Source organism: Leuciscus leuciscus (genome assembly GCF_965113295.1).
Source record: "Leuciscus leuciscus genome assembly, chromosome: 5".
NCBI classification, from domain to species: Eukaryota; Metazoa; Chordata; class Actinopteri; order Cypriniformes; family Leuciscidae; genus Leuciscus; species Leuciscus leuciscus.
In genome coordinates this window covers 3786383-3807693 of record NC_138729.1, presented here as the reverse complement: position 1 = coordinate 3807693, position 21311 = coordinate 3786383, and the positions used below count along the sequence as shown (strand labels likewise).

The 21311-nt window shown below is 36.2% G+C and overlaps 1 protein-coding gene and 2 long non-coding RNA genes across 47 annotated transcripts in view; 1 reads left to right on the top strand and 2 right to left on the bottom strand.

The window, feature by feature from the left end:
- Nucleotides 1-21311, top strand: part of LOC309499292 (uncharacterized protein) — a 548614-nt gene that overhangs the window by 510255 nt on the left and 17048 nt on the right. For all 45 annotated transcript variants that reach the window (XM_082170476.1, XM_082170471.1, XM_082170463.1 and 42 more), the window contains one exon: nt 10998-11171. In XM_082170476.1, the coding sequence (XP_082026602.1) occupies nt 10998-11171 (174 nt within the window). The remainder of the gene's footprint in view (nt 1-10997; nt 11172-21311) is intronic.
- LOC309499348 lies at nt 4935-11121 on the bottom strand. The gene is made up of 3 exons (XR_014206218.1): nt 10996-11121; nt 8837-9441; nt 4935-5554 (listed from the first exon to the last, which is right to left on the bottom strand). It is a non-coding gene; the product is annotated as an uncharacterized lncRNA (long non-coding RNA).
- Nucleotides 13069-15937, bottom strand: LOC309499346. Its single transcript, XR_014206216.1, has 2 exons — nt 15808-15937; nt 13069-13556 (listed from the first exon to the last, which is right to left on the bottom strand). It is a non-coding gene; the product is annotated as an uncharacterized lncRNA (long non-coding RNA).

Genomic DNA, 21311 nt, shown 5'->3' with positions numbered 1-21311 from the left:
ACTGCTTCACTGCGAGATTCTAGGCTACAGTAATCAGAGGAAACAGGAGTTTTCCCATTGCTTCTATAGTGACGCAGTACGAGTGAACCGTATCGATAGGGAACAAAAGAGATCACTTTACAACATCAGGATTTATTCAAGTAATTTCTGTCCTTTCCTCTTAATGACTTTTGACCATTTCAGTTATTAAATTAAAAGTGGTCCAAAGTGCAATAAAGTTATCAGTGCAGGAACAATAAATTGAACCAACCATTAAACTGTTAAAAAGTTTACAATACAGTATTTTTTACAGTATGGTTTTAATTGATCTGATTCTTTCAGGTTTATGTCACATTACATTGTTCCACATTTGTAGATCGCTTTGAAAAAAGAATCTGCTAAATTACTAAATGTAATTATAAACATGATTGGATGATGACAAACGTATTTCAGATGTGATCAAACAAAGTCCTCTTTATGATTTATTATCAGGAACTGCAGAAAGATAAATGAAAGACAAAACTGAACATATGAAGGCAAGGATGAACAAATAAAAAGAATGACAGACAAGAGTGAAAGACAACAAAAGAATAAACAAAACAAATAATGAAGTAAAACTGATGAACAAACAAAAACTAGTTAAAGAAAGTATAAATTAACAAACTAAATAGAAGAGAGAGAGAAAAAAATCTATTGAATATAAAAAAAAATAAAGTAACACAGATAAAAACAGACTGAAAAGACGCGGGTGCTTTGTTTGCGAAAAAACAACAACATAATTTACCACTTAAATATTAATCTCCAACGCGCGTTCAACAACGTCTGCTCTCACGCGCGTGCGTCGTGGTGCTCTCGTGAACGCGCGTCTCTCTCTCGTCACACATAGAAAGTGAAAGTAAGTTTTCATGTCGCCATTTTAAGCAGAACAAAATGACAAAAAACAGAGCATCAAAGTGTTTATCAACCATTATAAAGGAATTTACGTGTAGTTTTATGATTTTAAAGCTGGAGGATTTGATGTATCTTGTAAAAGTTTGATCAAGGTGAGTGTTCATGTGTGACTTTCTCATATTAATATGAATCTCTGGAGGACATTTTTCGTGATTGTTTGATATGAAACCTTTAATAAAGGGTTTCTTTCACTTCAATGTTTCCTTTTGTGTTTCGTGATGTTTTGATTCTTCAGAAGTTTAGCTTATGTGTAAACATACATAGGCCAATTCACACAAACGCCGACAAACAGGTTTTTTTTTTTTTTTTTTTTTTATCGGATCAGTGTCTGTCGATGTGGGTCGGGGTTTGTTTTCTTTTTCACCTGAACTTGTTCAATCAGTGTTTCTCGGTGTCAGTTATTTTTCATAAAATTCTAAATCCAATGGTCGACTTGTTTGTGTGTGTAAAGACCCAATGAGCTTGAGTTAACGCAGTCACATGTCATGATCCCTTTTCTCCCACACTCCAGATATGTTCAGCTAAATTATGAAGGTTGTTTGTATAATAATTTAATTTAGTGTCTAAATGTTTTTCATTAAGAGTCAGTGGAGGAGATCAAACTCATCAGATTCTCCTGCAGCTTCATCATGGCTGATTCAAAAGGATCCAGAGATGGAGATTTTTCTCCAGGATGCAGGTACTTTCAACAAACATTACATTCGCCCTCCATTGTGCCTTTGAAAAGAGTCATGTGATCGTGGTTAATGTTCACCTGAGTTGAATCATTCTATAATTCTATAGTTGATTTCAATTGGTTTGTTTTGAATTCATAATTCTTAATATTACCAGTTTTCTCAGTCGCTTCGGTACAATTGTTGAATCATGCTTAACATTTGCAAACCAGTGAGTTAATTTATCAAAATAATTGTAATCAAAGTTTGAAACACAGTGCAAAACAGTTACAGACATTAAAGCAAAAGTACACAACATTTATGTGGTCTTTTATAAGTCTGTATTCTTTATATTTTACTTAGTTTTGAAACCAGTTCAGTCCAGCAGAAGAGCTCAAACCCAGAGTCCAGCTGTGTGTCTATGAAGAGTAACTTCTCTATGGATCCGCCACTCAACTTTAAGAGTGGAGACAAAGAGTCTGATCTCAGGTATATCATTTATATAAAAGATGTGCTTATTGTATGTGATTTTTATGAAATTGTTATTAATATACAGCAGTTTAATGAGTTACAATCTTGCTAGTTTCAGTCACTATTAATGATTATCATTGTGCTCTTGTGTAAAGCTCTATGTATTGTATTGTTAATACATTCACTCACTGTAAAAGCTGTTGGTCTGTTACTCAGTTAATGACACAATCACATCAATATCAGTGTGTCTGATTTTTAACCCTCTTCATTCTGATTTAAGGTCAAACCTTCTTCCCATACCAGTTAAAAACAAAACTGTGTACAAGCCTGTGATTCAACCACAAGACTTTAATGAAAGCATGTTTCCTGGTTTCAGGTAAAATGCAGGACTTTTTTGTTGTCATTGTTTAATTTTAGGTGCTGCAATTCACATCACAAATCACTCAAACACATGATTAATGATTAACACATTTCAGAAACCTAATGATGTTCTGTGTCCCATAAATAGTTTTGTAAATTATGGCTATTTACTTCTCTAACTTGTGTAATAATGGGGTATTTTAATCTTACAGCAATGACTCTAAACCTGCTGAAGTCCTCAACACATTAAGATCAAATCTGAGAAAGAAGTTTGAGTGTTTGTGTGAGGGAATATCAAAGCAGGGAAACCCAACACTCCTGAATGAGATCTACACAGAGCTCTACATCACAGAGAGTGAAAGTGGAGAGATCAATAATGAGCATGAGGTGAGACAGATTGAGACACAGTCCAGGAGAGCAGAAACAGAGGACACACCGATCAAATGCAGTGACATCTTTAGACCTTTACCTGGACAAGACAAACCCATCAGAACTGTGCTGACAAAGGGAGTCGCTGGCATTGGAAAAACAGTCTCTGTGCAGAAGTTCATCCTGGACTGGGCTGAAGGGAAAGAGAATCAGGGCGTCCAGCTCATATTTCCACTTGTCTTTCTGATCAGTCTTTCTGATCTTCTTCATGACTTTTTCCCTGAAACAAAAGAAATGGAAATATCCAGTGATGAATATAAAGTGTTGTTCATCTTTGATGGTCTGGATGAGTGTCGTCTGTCTCTGAACTTTAAGAGCGAAGTGAAACTGTGTAATATATCTGAATCAGCCTCAGTGGACGAGCTGCTGACGAACCTCATTGTGGGGAATCTGCTTCCCTCTGCTCTCATCTGGATCACCTCCAGACCAGCAGCAGCGGATCTCGTCCCCTCTGAGTGTGTCCATCGAGTGACAGAGGTACGAGGCTTCAGTGACACACAGAAGGAGGAATACTTCAGGAAGAGAATCAGTGATCAGAGTCTGGCCGACAGGATCATCTCACACCTGAAGTCCTCAAGGAGCCTCTTTATTATGTGCCACATCCCAGTGTTCTGCTGGATCTCAGCCACTGTTCTAGAGAAGATGTTGAGTGAAGCAGAGAGAGGAGAGATTCCCAAGACTCTCACTCAAATGTACACACACTTCCTGCTCATTCAGACCAACATCAAACATGAGAAGGACTATGAGAAGAAAGTGAAAGATGAAGACATGATTGTCAAACTGGGGAAACTGGCTTATCAGCAGCTTGTGAAAGGCCACCTGATCTTCTATGAGGAAGACCTGAGAGAGTGTGGCATTGATGAGACCGAAGCATCAGTTTACTCAGGATTGTGCACTCAGATCTTCAGAGAGGAGTTGGTCTTGTATCAGGGGAAAGTCTTCTGCTTTCTTCATCTGAGCATTCAGGAACATCTAGCAGCTCTATATGTGCATCTCTCCTTTATCAACAATAACATCAATGTGTTTGACCAGATTACCAAACCAACTAATGGAGACAAAGTTTCCCTATCTGATCTCCATCAGAGAGCTGTGGATGAGGCTTTAGACAGTAAAAATGGGCATCTGGACCTTTTCCTTCGTTTCCTTCTGGGTCTGTCAGTGAAGTCTAATCAGAGTCTCTTACAAGGACTAAAGACACAGAAAGCAAACAGCTCTCACAACAATGAGAGAACAGTTGACTATATTAAAGAAAAGATCAGTGAGAATCCCTCTCCAGATAAATACATCAATTTGTTTCACTGTCTGAATGAACTGGGTGATCTTTCTCTAGTGAACGAAGCTGAACCTCAAAGGAGGTCTAGAGGATTACGTGCTGTGAAACTCTCCTCGTCTCAGTGGTCAGCTTTAGTGTTTGTGTTGTTGTCCTCAGAGAAGACACTGCAGGAGTTTGACCTGAAGAAATTAATTGGAGACAGAAAAAATCAGTAAGTAACACTGAGTACAACCATTACAGTCTAAAACATTATGAACAAAGAGAAACTAAGAGATCAGAGGTGTTTAAATCACGGGACACAGATTGATTTCTGGGATATTGTACATAATTTGCGGGTGTTTCTCAAACCATGGCTGTGTCCTAGTAAGACTGCATATCTCGACTGCCACGTCATCAAGCGCCTCTGAAGGCCGTCTCAGTTTGAAGGATGTTTTGAAGACTGACTTCATTTTGTGTCTTTAATTCAGCTCATTTTGAAGGATGAATCAAGTATATCCTTCGTGTTCTTCAATCTCCCACAATCCTTTGCACACATTCTAATTCATGTAAAAGAACTGATGGAAAATGAGTCGGCACTGAGTTTATCTGAGTTCATTATGAAATGTAAGACACAGATAATGTATTCTGAGATGAAGGCATAGCCTACATGTTATCTTTTGTTTCTGTGTAAATTAATCACTGACCACTAAACTGACAATAATGTAAGACACTGGGAGACACAGACGGCTGTCATTCACTGTATTGCATTATTTTAAAAAGCCAGTTAATATAAAGATATTTAATAGGAAGTATTTTTCCTAAATTAAGTTTTAATAGTATTTTTGTGGCATGACTGTGGGGCGGGAACATGTGACGTAGCCATGCACACTTACTAGAGCGTCTCATTCTAGTGTTTAATGCTGAGGACTCGAGTCTACAAGCCTCAGAAGGACCCGTGTAACTTCATTTTCCAGTTGGGTGCACAAGCCTTTCAAAGTAAACTCTTTTGACCGTTGTGTGTGCACCGTCTGCACGATCACAAAAATTGGGCTGCAAGCGGATCACCCTGATGATGAAAATTATAAGTAAACTTGATAAAACAGTTAATCGCCTTGATGCTGTTCCTGGTGCCGTTTAGCTCTTCACAGTGGCGTAGCGGACGGGCACGCAGGGCATATTAAATTATTGTTGTTATTATTATTAGGCTACTTTTATCATTAATATTACAGTTAATTTGCCCCGCATTAATTTCATAGCCAAGTTCATCACCGCATAACTGACGCGCTGTGAGGATAAAAGTTTAGATTAGCTTACTTCTCATTTCAAAGACAACTTGTTGAACACAAAACACTTCTTGATTCATGAAAATATGCATTTTTTTCACTAGGGGCCACATGAGAAGTATTAAGAAAATAAATTAGATTAATGTCTCAAAATAATTTTTCTTTCTCACTAGTTGCTTGCAAAATTACGGTGACGCACTGCTGCCACATGCATATTATTTTTTCCACTCAATTATGTCGTAATAATGAGATCTTATGTCGTTAAAACGACATATTTTCTCGTAATAACAAGAGGTTATGTCGTTAAAACGACATATTTTTCTCGTAATAACGAGATCTTATGTCGTAATAACGAGATGTTATGTCGTTAAAACGACATATTTTTCTCGTAATAATGAGATGCTATGTCATTAAAACGACATATTTTATTGGTCTTATAAGGACATGTGTAGTCATGTACAAAATATACCTTTATCCACATAAAACTGATACCTAATCATGTCTTTATCATGCATCTAGGCTACGTTCAAAAAGCTGAAGAAATAGCAGCCCCCAATGGACATTAATGTTAAAAGATCAAATTCTGTACACACCTTATTAATAAAGCATTTAAAATAAAATAAAGCACCTAAAATAAAGCACCTTTATAGAAACCCTTTATTATAAAGAAAATAAAGGTGGCTCTTAACGTGTCTTTCTATGGGAGGATGGCATTGCGGTGCACAGCAAATCCTTTAAATGGTATTCGATGCAAAAAAAAATGAAAAATATAAGTAGCCAATAAAATAAACAAATTATTGTGGCCCACAAATAATTAGCCCACAAACAATATTTATTTTAAAGCCTAAACAAATTTATTTAAAGAAAAATACCAGCGTTGGGCGTTTATCGGTAGGCTAAGTGTTTCAGCCGCCCTTTTCAAACTGGCGCAAGAAAATGCAACAGAATTTGATTTGTTAAACATGATGAGGACTTATCCGTCTGGCATGGCCGCTCACTCTAACGTTAACCTAGATAAATGTTCGCTATTATTAAGCGCATATCCAAGTGTTTGTGCGGAGTGTGGAGCGCGCACTGCATGACATGGAGGCGCCGGTGCCATCACTCGCATTTTCCTATCAACAGTGGAAACAACTTAAAATACTCCATCATTTCTGGTCATACAGAAAAGAATAATACATCAGTCGCAACTACTTTTATTTGTGTAAACTCACAACAACAAGAAAACGATGTGCTTTTGTAAAATAAAATAAAACGAACAGGGCGCGCTTTCATGATCTCTGTGAATTGCAGCGCGTCTCAAAAATGAACTGAAAAACAGTGTATAGACAAGCCTCAGAGACATGAGAAATATAGCTATATATACGAAAAAAGAAAAAAAAAGAAAAAAATCCAATCGAAAGCAAATACGTACGGTACCATCTGATTATGTAATCCTGTCCGTATGAAAGGCGCATAGGCTAAATTACAGCGGAGATGTATGGAGATATGTTTGCAGGCGGCCTACACTGATTTAGAAAAGACTAGTTTATTAATAAACAATTTTCAGACACATTTATTATCATTAGCCTACTTTTGCCGGTGCTTTGTGGCAAGTTTTATGTATGCGCTTGAGCGCGGAATATTGAATATACCCAGGATTGAATCTAAACGTGCGATTAGTCCTAATTGCTTAAATGAATGACTACTAGTCTAGAAAAATCATATGGCAACTCTAATCAATAGCCTACATTAGGGGTGTGCGATATGACAATTTTTTATCGTGGACGATTAAAATGTCTCCACGATCTGCTTTTGAAGAAATATCGTAGTATCGCGCATTCTCAGTTGCTGTTCTGGCGCCTCTGTCCCAACATACTGCACAACGCGACGTATATTCAGATCAAATGTTAACGCAGCGGAACGGGACACTACAGTTCACAAAAGTTCATAATTTGCATGTGCTTTAATGCCTTGTCGGTTAAACATTTAATTCGCGTGCTGATGCGCTGTTCTAACATGTGCGTTTCTCAGCGCATAAGTTACATGTGAAGCTCACATGCACTAAAAGTCTGTCTACCAGCGCCTGAATACTGGTCTAAGTTATCATTCGAGTCTTATTGTGCTAATACTGTCAAATACACACAAGGTTTACATAAACAAAGTCGGTGATGTCTAAAGTGAAAGCAAACTTGAGAAAATTGAGAGAAAATCTGCTTGTCACTTACTGCTCTTGACTGATAACTTTAATAGTAGCTTTAAGTAGCATTTATAATTTATACAGTGAAGTTTATGTTTTGTTTTATTTTCATATTTGTTCATTTAATTACTTTCGTCAATGCTACTGTTAAATACACCTGTAGCTAAAAACAAAGCACTGTTTATTTAATTTGTATATTAAGGTGTGTGTAATGTGTATCTTTGATCTTAATATTTAATAACAAAGAAAATAATGACAAATATTTTTTTATCTTCGCCCGTCTGCCATTCTTTTTTATTTTATATTTTGTTACCTAAGGCTTTGTTTTTTAAAATATGGACATTAGTTTGGCTGTAATGCTCAGTCACAAAATAGTAAAACCAACATAAAAAAGAATCGTGATAAAATCGTTAATCGTGATTTTCCTGAAAAAAATCGTGATATGATATTTTTACCATATCGCCCACCCCTAGCCTACATATAATATTTGACATTATTTAATTAGTAATTAGTATCCAGCTCTTTACATTAAATTATTGAGTTAGCATAATTAGTTAATGTACTAATAAAATAATTATAAAATAAAATAAAATTATTAAATTAAGATACTAACCATATATTTCTATATAGCATTGCTTATTCCACCACACAAAGGACTGTTTATAAGGTGACAATCCGTTATACATGTGAAGATTGTAGGCTGTATCTTGAAGATTTTTGTATTGTATCTTCTGTTATAAAGACGAAGATTGACATTTCGTTAATTAAACAAAATAAGAACACAATGTTGTAAAAAATAAACAACTTAGGCTATGTTCTGTTAGATGTGTTTTGACTACTTTTTGTTTAATTATATCTCTAAGTAATGAAGATAGCCTATTAACAAAAATAAATCTTATATATAATATACTATATAAAAAAAAGTATAGGCCTATATAAAATATATATTTTTTAAAAGGGCCTCATTGATTAATTTTGCATGATTGGGGGCTGCTACTATTTGCTTAATCTTTTTGAACGTGTGATAAAGGCGTGATAGGCTATCAATTTTATGTGGATAAAGGCATATTTTGTACATGACTACACATGTCCTTATAAGGCCAAGAAAATATGTCGTTTTAACGACATAACATCTCGTTATTATGAGAAAAAGATGTCATTTTAACTACATAAGATCTCGTTATTACGAGAAAAAGATGTCGTTTTAACGACATAAGATCTCGTTATTACGACATAATTGAGGGAGAAAAATAATACGTATGTGGCAGCAATGCGTCACCGTACAAAATGATGGACTATGATTCACATTTTGTGCGCATCATTTCCTGTGACAATAAAACTAAGTAAATTATTAAATAAACAAGTAGGTAAATAAACAAGTAACAAGCAAACAAACTCGTGCTTAATTTTTTACGAATAATTTGCTGATGCAGGTACAAAAATACTTTTTTTCTTTAAAAAAAGTTAAATGTCGCCATGGTGATAACCACAGCAACGGACAGGACAAAATAATCTGATATGTCAAAATAGTGTAATAGTGTAAATGCAGAATAATAGACCTGCCACAGCAACATTGACAAGAAAAAGAAAAAACTAATCTGTGATGGCTGAATACGAGGCTTCTACGGTTATAGATACTAAAACAACTTTTTCACATGTCCTTTATGAAGCAGTGTTTAATTAAAAAATATATTTGATTGTATTTAGGGTGGTATAATGTATTATTTACTTATGATATGAATTATTATGATTATTATTATTATTATTAATGTTGGCATGAATAATTAACTTGTTTATTTTTTATTTTCAATTAGTGTCACACAGAACACTGGAGATGAAGTTCTTCAGAAGCTGATGCCTGTGGTTACAGCAACTAGATCAGCTCTGTAAGTGACACTGAGAACAAGCATCACTGTTAAAACATAACAGTTCTTACTTAAACATTATAAATTAATGGTTTAACAAAAAATATGAGTCACACTTCAGCTTTTAAACCCTCCACCTATCTGACCTGATTTGTTATCTACTTAACCATTTTTTATGATGTGTGAGAAATGTATTTAAAAATATATGCATTTATAATGTATGTGTATAAACATTTATAAGTAGACTTTTTTATATTAATTTAAATTTAAATTAAATGTTAATACATTTATATTTAGTGAAAAAACTGATGTTTTCAATGCATTTCATTTTATCAGTTTTATATAATCTTTCTCCCTCACATAGAGACATAGGGGCCCCCTATTTTAACGGTCTGAAACGCAAGTATCAAGCGCGAAATGCAAGTAACTTTGTGGGTGGGTCTTGGGCGCTGTTGCTATTATACCGGCTGCTGTTGCTATTATGGGTTGGTCTGAAGTAGCTTCATTATTCATAGGTGTGGTTTGGGCGTAACGTGAAATAAACCAATCAGAGCGACATCTCACATTCCCTTTAAGAGCAGGCACGCTTGTTCTATAGCGGATTGCTATTATAACGGCGGATTTGCCAGGCAGACGCGCGCCAGCAGCGGTTCACAGCCAAGGAGACCGATGTTCTCGTCAGGGCCGTAAAACACAGAGAAGTGACATTGGGGATGGGAGAAACCCAAATTAACTTCGGTTAAACAGGCGTATGATAATTTGGGTAAATGTGTAAGCTAGATTTATGCTTTTATAATAAACTGTCTATCTATCTATCTATTGTAATAATGTATGATTTGCAAAAATGGAAACTACTGCTTCTGTGTAGATGAGAGAATCAAAGTGCATGCACGTTGTGCACACGCTACATTGATTATGGCCAAGCATGCGCCCTTAAAATAGCATTTGAATAACATGCGCAACGCGCCACTGACTTTAGACTAGGTTTTTCCTGGCGGAATTGTTTTCTAAACCTGGAAAATAGCATCAGGGAACGTTTGCGCCGGAACACGCCTCCTCTTTGCGCTGAACCGCCCCGGGGAGTGCAAATGTATTTCCTAGTTTACCGACATGCGTCTGTGGAGGGAAAAGTCTGCTGTGCGCGGGTGCAAAAAAGGAATTATACATGCGTCGGTGTACATTTACATTTACATTTACATTTATTCATTTAGCTGACGCTTCTATCCAAAGCGACTTACAATTGCTATATATGTCAGAGGTCGCACGCCTCTGGAGCAACTAGGGGTTAAGTGTCTTGCTCAGGGACACATTGGTGTCTCACAGTGGATTCGAACCCGGGTCTCTCACACCAAAGGCATGTGTCTTATCCATTGCGCCACTACCACCCCGGTGTACAAAGTCAATTGTGCTGGGTGCAAGATAGGGCCCACAATCTCTTAGAATAACAGTTAAACTTACTGATATTGAATTCATTGTTTTAAAAAAAAGAAATTGCACAAATTATAAACACAATTAAGAAAAACAAAGATTTCTGTTTTGATCTGAGAGTGAAGAGTGTGTCATTGTTCTCTACAGGTTGTGTGATTGTGGTGTCACAGATGAAGGTTGTGCTGCTCTGGCTTCAGCTCTGAGATCAAACCCCTCACACCTGAGAGAACTGAGTTTGTCTATGAATAAACTAGGAGACTCAGGAGTGAAGCTGTTCTCTGCTGTACTGGCGAATCCTCATTGTAAACTGGAGAAACTGTGGTAAGATCATACGTGACTCTCACATTAAACTGTCACTGTGAATTCATAAAGTATAATCAAAATGTAATAAAATACAGGGAAATAACTATTATTTAATTAATTACAAGCAAAGCTATTAAAACAACATGATCAAATTCATCAAATTATTTTTACATGATGTAAGAGAATTAATATTTTTAAAGCGTTTGCTCTAGGGATGTCCCGATACCACTTTTTCACTTCCGATACGATACCGATACCGCAGCTTTGGCTATTTGCCGATACCGATATCAATCCGATATTTTTATTTTATTCTTGAACTAATACTGTAACGGTCACCAGCTGGAGTGCCCTTGAAAGCCACCAGAGGGCACTCCACATCAGACACTCACGTTCACTCTCAGACTACATTTCCCATACTCACTGCCCGGACTCATCTCTGATCACTCATCACAGTCACCTGTACCTCATTATCACTGATTGCATTCACCTGTGTCCCATCACCCTGTTAGTCTCAGTCTATTTATACCATGTTCATTCATTCACTCACCGCGAAGTCTTGTTTTAGTGTTACACTGCAATTCTGAGCATTCTCTTGGTTTCCTTGTCTCTTGGTTTTTGGATATCTTGCCCTGTTCCCTGGATTACTCTCTTGCCTCTGGTCCCTGCCTGTTTTGTTTGTTTGTTTGTTTGTTTGTTTCTTTTGTTGGACTGCCTTTCTGTGTATGAACCTTGCCTGTATCTTGGATTACGCCTCTGGATTGCCCTCAAATAAAGCTGCACTTGGATCTAAACCTTCGTGTCTTGGAACAGTCCGTAACAAATACTACTAATAATACAATATATGGAAGCACTTTGCTCAATTAGCCACATAAAAACATCTCACTCAAATGGAGAACAAATACTTCTCCAGTATATAGTCCACAACAACAGTTGATAATGAAAGACCTTGAGATATGTTTGGTAATTGTACCTGAATGAATTTAAAATTAATTTGCTATTCAGATCAATATATTTGTTTCCTTAAAATTTTAATTAACTTTAATGTTATTCTCATCTGAATTATAAATAATTTATTTCTGTATAAAATAATACTACCATTAAAAACACATTTGATTTTCTTTTTTAATCAATGTAAAATGTGTAACTTCAAAATAAACAGATTAGTGCTCTGTTTTAGGACAAGAAATGAAAATCAATGCAATATGATGAATGTCCAAAAGATGAGATAATTTTTGCTTTTAAACAGCGCGCGTGTGTGTGTGTGTGATTTTGGTTGGGTGACAGTTGTAGAGGTTACAGTTTGACAAAAGCACAATGTTGTGTTTTACACAAATATAAGTAGGCTAAACACTTTTTGCAGTTTTAATGATGTCCTGTAAATGACGGAGTATGTTTTTATGTTTCCACTGTTCGATCGCGCCCATGCCTCTCTCTCTCTCTGACACACACACACACACACACATTCCAGCATTGCAATCTTGACATGGCAGCCTGTTCATTTTGCTGCGTTCACACCAAACGCGAATAGAGCGTCAAATTCGCATTTAGTTCGATGCTTGAACATTTTTGAACCCATTCGCGCGTCCAAAGCGAATAGGATGCGCCGCGCGTATAACGATAAAGCGAGCGTTTGAAGCGAAATAGACGCGCTTTCAGAGCTAAGGCGGGGCTACAGATTAGATGTCCCTAAAGGACCTGCATGTCTATGCGCGTATCTAACAGTAGTTCCACATTACATTAATTAATGTGCACGCGAGTTTTATTTATTTTTATACCGTGTATTCTGCGTGTAAATCCATGCACCGAACCGTGACGCACGTACCGAACGTATGTTCAATACGAATAGCCTACATGTAGCGTTCCACCCCTAATAGGTATCGATCATAGGTATCGGATTTTTTTTTTTTTCTCTCCGATATCCGATCTAGCGTTCTGGGCCAGTATCGGCACGATACCGATGCCGTGGATCGGATCGGGACATCCCTAGTTTGCTCTATTTCTCCTGCTGCTGTGAGTTCATGTGTTTGATCTGTAAATGATTGAACACATGAGCTGCTCCTCATTAAGGTGATTCTGCAGTTATGATAGTCACACTGAAAAACACACTTTGCAGAGATGGCAAAAGTACTCACTTCCCGTACTCAAGTAGAAGTACAGATATTTGTGTTAAAAATACTCTGGTAAAAGTAGAAGTACTGATTTAACTTCTTTACTCGAGTAAAAGTAACAAAGTACAGGCTTGTAAATTTACTTAAAGTATAAAAGTAAAAGTAGCCTTGTGAATGACAACCATTTTTTATGCAAAGCTACCTGGACCACACAAATGTTACTAGAGTGCAATCTTAGAAACTTAAGTGGATATGGAAAAAAGGTTCTTTATATGCCAGTGCCTACATTTTAACCCTCTGGGGTCTGAGCTGTTTTCTGGGCCCTGGAGGTGTTCTGACATGCTCTGACATTTGTGTTTTTTTCTGTTACTTGTGACATTTTCATGGCTAAAGTCTAATTACACTGTATTTAGCACAAACTCTGCTACAATAATATATCAGCAGCATGTATGTAAAAGTTTGTAGTTTTGAGATAATGACATTTATGCGTGGTTTGTGAAAATACAAAAAAAATTCTCACTGAAATAAGGCCATGAAACCCATACTGATTATTTCTTCACAAGACTTTTGAAAATTGTATGACGTAGCCTAGAATATTTGCTCCAAAACTATGTGAAAATCACCCTGACTGCTCATTCAGACAAGACAATATATTGATTTTAAATTTCTAAGACGTGTTTTGTGTGAAAAAGCCTTATGCGAAAAGGCGTGATCATCTCATGAATATGTAAGCCTTCAACACCTGAGAAAGACAAAGACACTCCCCTAACTGCCCTATTAGGAGCTATCAGGCCCTGTCATTCAGAGCAACCTTGCACAAAGAATGAGGAGATTTAAAAAAGAATGGCTTTTAGATTGTTTGGATTTATTTACAACACAACATAATCCAAAAATACACAACAAATGACAAAAGAGCACATTGAAAACAATGATCCAAAGACAGAGACCTTTGTGCCATTCCTAAAAACATTGTACATACCTTTCATTTCCAAGGTGTTTGATTTTCACTTTACCATGTTCATATACAGAGACTCATGTGAATGTTGAAGTCAGCAGGACTCAGTTGCATCTGGTCCCTGAAAGAAAAAGATAAAAAAGAAAAAACTGTGAACATACTGATATCAAGAGAAACTATAGGGCTGCACGATTTTGGGAATAGATTTTAGATTTTTCTGGTTAAAATTTCTTTTTAAAATTCACAGAATACACACACTCACACACACACACACACACACACACACACACACACACACACACACACACACACACACACACACACACACGTTTCCAACAATATATAATGAACACCAGGTTTGTTGTGCCTTGTAGGCATAGGCTACGCAGTGCTGCACAAAATAATAATAAAAATCAAACGCAATCGCGCTCCAAAATATGATACATTCAAACGCAATCGCGCTCCAAAATATGATACATTCAAACGCACAGCGCGCTCCAAAATATGATACATTCAAACGCACAGCGCGCTCCAAAATATGATACATTCAAACCCACAGCGCGCTCCAAAATGTGATACATTCAAACGCGATCGCGCTCCAAATATGATACATTCAAACCCACAGCGCGCTCCAAAATGTGATACATTCAAACGCGATCGCGCTCCAAATATGATACATTCAAACGCACAGCGCGCTCCAAAATATGATACATTCAAACCCACAGCGCGCTCCAAAATATGATACATTCAAACGCCATCGCGCTCCAAAATATTAAACATTATGGTTATACATATCTATGTTTGAGCAGATATCCACAAACAGTATTTAACAGTAAACACGGGTCTAAATAGTATAATATTCACCATATATCTAGCAACAGTTCAACTGCAATGTGAAGTTTATGCAACAATACCATAAACTAATAAGTAAGAATTTCTTACCTTACATCTTTCTTGTCTTCAAATCGCGTTCTTCTTCTTCTGAGGTAAATCCAATGTAAGCTCACAGCGTGTCTTCCAAACTCGACGAAAAGCAGAGACTTGTGAAGTGTTTTGGTGTTTTGTGTTTGAGGTAACGATGGCGTTCGCGTTCCATGTGGAGATTTGCATGTGAATCTCTTTTGCGCGAGTGGGCTTGTCGAATTAAAAAGTAATTAGCAAGCGTTTGAGATGCTGGACATCCTGTTGGTTTTATACAAATTACTTAAACAGAGAATATTTGTTTTCAGTTTGAATCCGATCATTTAAAAGTACACACTTAAATGTGTATAAAGGTATATGGCTCATAAATGTGTGACAAGTATTCGCTGAGTTTTGTTTCAGTTTATAGACGTGCTCAAGAAAAAAAAGTTCACCGCGACGGAGAGGCAGAACGCACACCCTGTTTATTTTCTTTATTTTACAAAACCACAATGTTTTGATTTGAATGTAAGTGGACACATACAAAAGTAGAAATATCACAGATTATTTTTTTATATTTCTTTTTTCTGTATAACCATAAATGACGGAGTAATTTAAGTTTATGTTGTTGCTATGTGAAAAAAATCCAGCAAAACGCGTCGGCGCGTTTCTCGACCTCAGAGGGTTAAACAGATGTCTGCCAATAGGCCTAAAACATTACATATATGATTATTGTGACTGAGACTCCAGATTAATAAGATTCTGACTAGGGCTGTAACGATACGCGATATAAAACCGAAATCACGATACTCAGAGCCACGAACCTGTGTCGCGGTGTGAGAAGGCAGAATCGCGACACACCCCTTCCAACTCCCAGAGTTATCCTTCACACCAGATCTAATGCTACCACATCTTCAAATTACTATTAGCATTATTTGAAGTTAACATTATACAATACGTAGACCTACAACACAAAACTAGTTGAGGATCAATTATTTAAAATTGGGCAATTCCAGCATTATGGACATGACATTTGCAGTCAAAACTTGAAATATAAATTCTCAGAAAATGCATTTAATACCAATATATTGAAACTTCTGTTTATATATCCATACTCCCTTAATAAAGGACTCCAGACATTAGAAAAATATAAGTCTACGCATGCATTTTATATTTAATATGAGGGAAATACACATGCGTTACGGACGTGACACAAAAAAATGTTTAACTTTTAGGTGGCAAAATATTTTTTAGTAATTCTGTGAATTACACTGTGCAAACCAAAAGTAATACTACCCACCGGATGAAGAAGGGTTGGCTCTCCAGTGAACATAATATATTTATTTTATTTTATTTTTCGTGTTCACATTTATGAGGAAATTACAATGTTACAGATGTGTCAGTTCCCGGTTATGGATGTCAGCGCTCTGAAAGCGGCACTAAAAGACTGCTTTAAAACTTTCACAGAGACCTCAAACAGCAAAAAGTGTCAGACTCTGTAAATGAAGGCAAAGGATCCAGTTGCGAGTGAAACAGAAATGTTTATTAAACAATGCAGGAAATAGATAGAGATGCTGGTCAGTCATTGTGGGTAGAGAAGATGTAGAGCTCGGTAACGCAGGACGCAATGGGCAGATAATCCAGGCGACTCAGATGATCCTCAGGAACACAGAAGGCGAAAAGGCACAATAGGAACAATAATCTGCTCTATTGCGAAAGTATTTGAGAAAATAATATTTAATCAGTTATCACAGTATCTCGAGACCAATAAGATCCTTTCACCATTTCAATCCGGTTTTAGACCTAATCATTCGACAACTACTGCTCTTTTAAAATTTACTAATGATGTGTTTTCAGCATCTGATTCTGATAATCTTACAGGGGCTATTTTTATTGATCTCAAAAAATCTTTTGATTTGGTGGATCACTATGTCCTTTTAGATAAGCTGTATGCAATTGATTTATCTCAAAATGCATTATTATGGTTTAGTTCGTATCTACATAATAGAAAACAATGTGTTGTTCTTAAAGGGAGTAGATCTGATTTATTTGTTCAACAAAGAGGTGTACCCAAAGGTTCGACGCTGGGTCCACTTCTTTTCTCTATTTTTATGAATGATCTGCCTAATCTGTTCTAATTCCTCTGTTCAACTATATGCATATGATACTGTTATTTATACGTCTAAACCACATTTATTGCAAATTCAAACTGCTCTTCAATTGGATTTTAATACCTTACAGAAATGGCTGTTATCTAATAAACTACTGCTCAATAAAACTTAATCTTACACTATGGTCTTTGGTACAAGACAAACTCTTAAAACAAAATCTAATAATCTAATTATAACGTGCAATGACGGCACTTCTCTGCATGAGGTTGAGACATTTAAATAATTGGGTTTATGGCTTGATTCTGAAATTACATTCAAACCTCACATTGACCACCTTCTTCACAAAATTAATTTTGCAACCTGTGTTTTATTTCGATCCAGAAACTGTTTTACACTTAGTGTCCGAAAAAAAACTTGCCACACAACTGATATTGCCACTTTTTGACTATGCCGATGTTGTTTATCAAAATGCATCTAAAACTAGCCTTCTACCCCTTAATACAGCATACAATAATCTCTGTAGATTTTCTCTTGGATGTTTCTATAATACTCATCACTGTGTAATGTATAATTCACTTAAATGGCCCTCACTCAATATAAGAAGACATACATTGGTTGCAACTCATATTTAAATGTATACATTTTAGCTATCCTCAATATCTACAACAGCTTCTGGTGCCGTATTCTTCAATTCATAACCTTAGGCATTCTACACAATATTTTTATTTTCACTCCTATTGTCAAAAAAGCAATAGGAAAGAGAGCATTTATATTTAAGGCTCCTACAGACTGGAATAACTTACCTTCAAACATACAATCTTTAACATAATTTTACATATTTAAAAATAGTTTGAGCTAAATTGTTCTTGTTTCAGATGATGATATACCTGTAATTTATCTATGTTATGTTTTTGTTGGCAAGTATTTTTCACAGCCTCTGTGTGGCTATCAAGTGGTTGTATTCACCTAAATACTTACCTTTTTGATGTTTTTTTGTTGTTGTTGTTTTTGTTGTAGTGTGTTGATTGTGGTATTGTTTATGTCTTATTATTCTATTGTAATGTGTTTGATTTGTCCCTTGTTCTGTATTGTATTGTAAATTAGGACCCCCTCGAAAACGAGATGGTTCATCTCAATGGGTTTATCCGATTCAATAAACTTATACATACACACCCGGGTATGTCACACAACCTGCTTTCTGGAATAACCCCCTGGTTTTCTCGTTCTTGTCTTGCCCTCTGGATTTGTTTGTTTGTTTGGACTGATTTTCTGAGCTCTGACCTTCTGCCTGTTTTAATGGACTATGACTTTGGATTGTCTCTCAATAAACTCCGTTTGGTTCGTCAATCGTTGTGCTCAGTGCTGTCCACAACCAAATCACAACACACACACTGCCGTTCAAAAGTTTTTAAATGTTTTTAAAAGAAGTCTCTTCTGCTCACCAAGGCTGCATTTATTTGATTAAAAATACAAAAAAAACATTAATGTTATTAAATATTATGACAATTTAAAATAACTGTTTTTTATTTCAATATATTTTAAAATGTAATTTATTCCTGTGATTAAATCTGAATTTTCAGCATCATTACTCCAGTCTTCAGTGTCACATAATCCTTCAGAAATCATTCCAATATGCTGATTTGATGCTCAAAAAACATTCTTTATTATAATTATCAATGTTGAAAACAGTCGTGTACAATTTTCTTTCAGGATTCTTTCATGGATAGAAAGTTACACTTTACTATATATTCACGTAGGAAAGAGCTGTTTTACATTGGAATAATATTTCACAATATTACTGTTATTTTTGCAGATAAATGCAACAGAAGAGACTTCTTTTAAAACCTTATTTATATTACCGATCCAAAACGTTTGACTGGTAGTGTATATGCATGTATTGCTTTGGAATCATCATTCATCTCCACAACTGCATAATTACACCAGCAGTTGTCTGTATTATGATGGTGCCGATAAAAACAACTCAGGCTTAATACATGAATCCATGAAGTACAGCATATACCAATTTAACTGGCCATAAGAAATATTTAATATCTCAATATGCAAGATTGTAAGCACTTACCATTGTCTTGTGACTCGATTACATAATTTTTAAACTGTTGTGTAAAGTCATTAAAAAAATGAGCGTGCGCACAAAGAAGCAAGATGGGTGTTTTTTTACGTAATTTTGTGTGTATTTGACCATTAAAATGCCACGAAGCGGAACATACTGTCAGGCGACACGAAGCCATTGTGTGAGTGCCGATTTGAGTTCTAATGTGTTTTTAAATCATCAGGCACATCCCTTCCTTATTGTTCATTTATCCGTTTTCTTAATCACTCTAAAGTTTCAATAACTTTAAGCAATTCGCTCAAAATGTTTACGAATACATTAATCTCACACATGTAGGCTACAGACACACACACACACACTAGGGCTGGGACGATGCACCTATCTCCTGATTCGATATTATCACGATACTTGGGTGCCGATACAATATGTATTGCGATTTTTAAGAATTGCGATTAGCGATTGTTTCTATCAAAAGCTAATTTACTCTATTTTGATCACCACCGTAGACATCAGTGTTTATATATGAACTTTAAACTTTTATCTAGGGTTGGGAGCCGAAAATAGGTTCTTATCCAGAACCGTTAGTGTTTTTGAAAAATACCGGAACTGTGTGAAATTCCGTGCGAAGTTTCGGTTCCGAAAACGGTTCTGGTGCGAGGTGTGGGCGAAGTGCTGGGAGCTTATCCTTTAATAGCGACGTACACCTCATGAATATTAAAATAGTAGGTATTGAATGCACTGGCCCTCGCGCTACTCATATACGTTTTGCGTCAGATATCAACGCAGAGAGAGAGTATAAAGACAGTAGAGCTGCAAGATTAATCTTTAAACGATCTCGATTCAAACACCCACGCGATCTTATTCCTAAATGACAAAAACTTCACACCGGAACATTCAAATTTGTTTGCGCTGTCGTTGAGAGAGCAGTTTTCGATATGAAACAGCTTTACTTTCACAGTCTTTTCAACCAAACAGTATCGATATTTCTGTGTTACAAATATTCAAATGATCACAGAAGTACTGAGATAAAAGTTTATAGTTTGAGTATAAACACTGATGTCTACGGTAGCAACCAAAACAGAGTAAATCACTTTTTTAAAGTCGCTTCAAATAACGAGTGTATCGATTACATCTGATGCTTCAAAACATTCCGACTGTTAAAGCTGCAGTCTGTAACCTTTTTATGTTCAGAATTTACAACATTTATATAATGAGCGAGTACATCATGAATGCCTTTTTTCAAACCGTGTTTTTGTCTTATCCTGAATCACTACGGTAAACCTGTAATAAGCGTTTAGACTCGGACTGCTTTACAGTCAGTTCAGCACCACTGCGGAGTAACGTTAGCCCTGTGCCTGCGTGACTCTTCATAGACATAAACAGAGAGAAGTAGCTCCGGCTACAATGTTCTTCCGCAAGACGCATGCAGTTCTGTTTATTAACTGATAGAGCGCTGATTCATCCAGTAATGAAACAAGTGAAGTCTTTATGAATTAATCATTCAAACCGATTTAAAAAATATTATGTTTCACCTGTCTGGATCTTACATGTGTTCAAGCATATTCTACCCTTTCTGAGAGGGTATTCTCCACTGCTGGAGATACTATAAGCTATAGGAGAGTTCGCAAATTCTCCTAGAGAATGCAGAAATGTTTATTTTCCTTCAGAAAAAAATTTTTTGCAAAAATTGCTATTGTTGAATTTGTTGACATTACCAGTCTGTTAAACTCATTGTGAAACTCAAGTATAAGAAATAAATACACAAAAGATTGTTCATTTTCCCCTTACGTCTACGTTTTATTAGTTGGTTTAATAATTTTATTGAATGGGAACTGGAACCGAAACCAGAATCATTTGGTGGAACCGGAATTGGAACTGGAACCGGAAAATTTCGTACGATTCCCAATCCTACTTTTATCCCAGTACTTCTATTTAAGCTGTTACATGACAACTCTTTCTGGGTCAGCGGCAGCGCCAACACAGATTTGAATGTTGCAATATGATTTTGTCAAA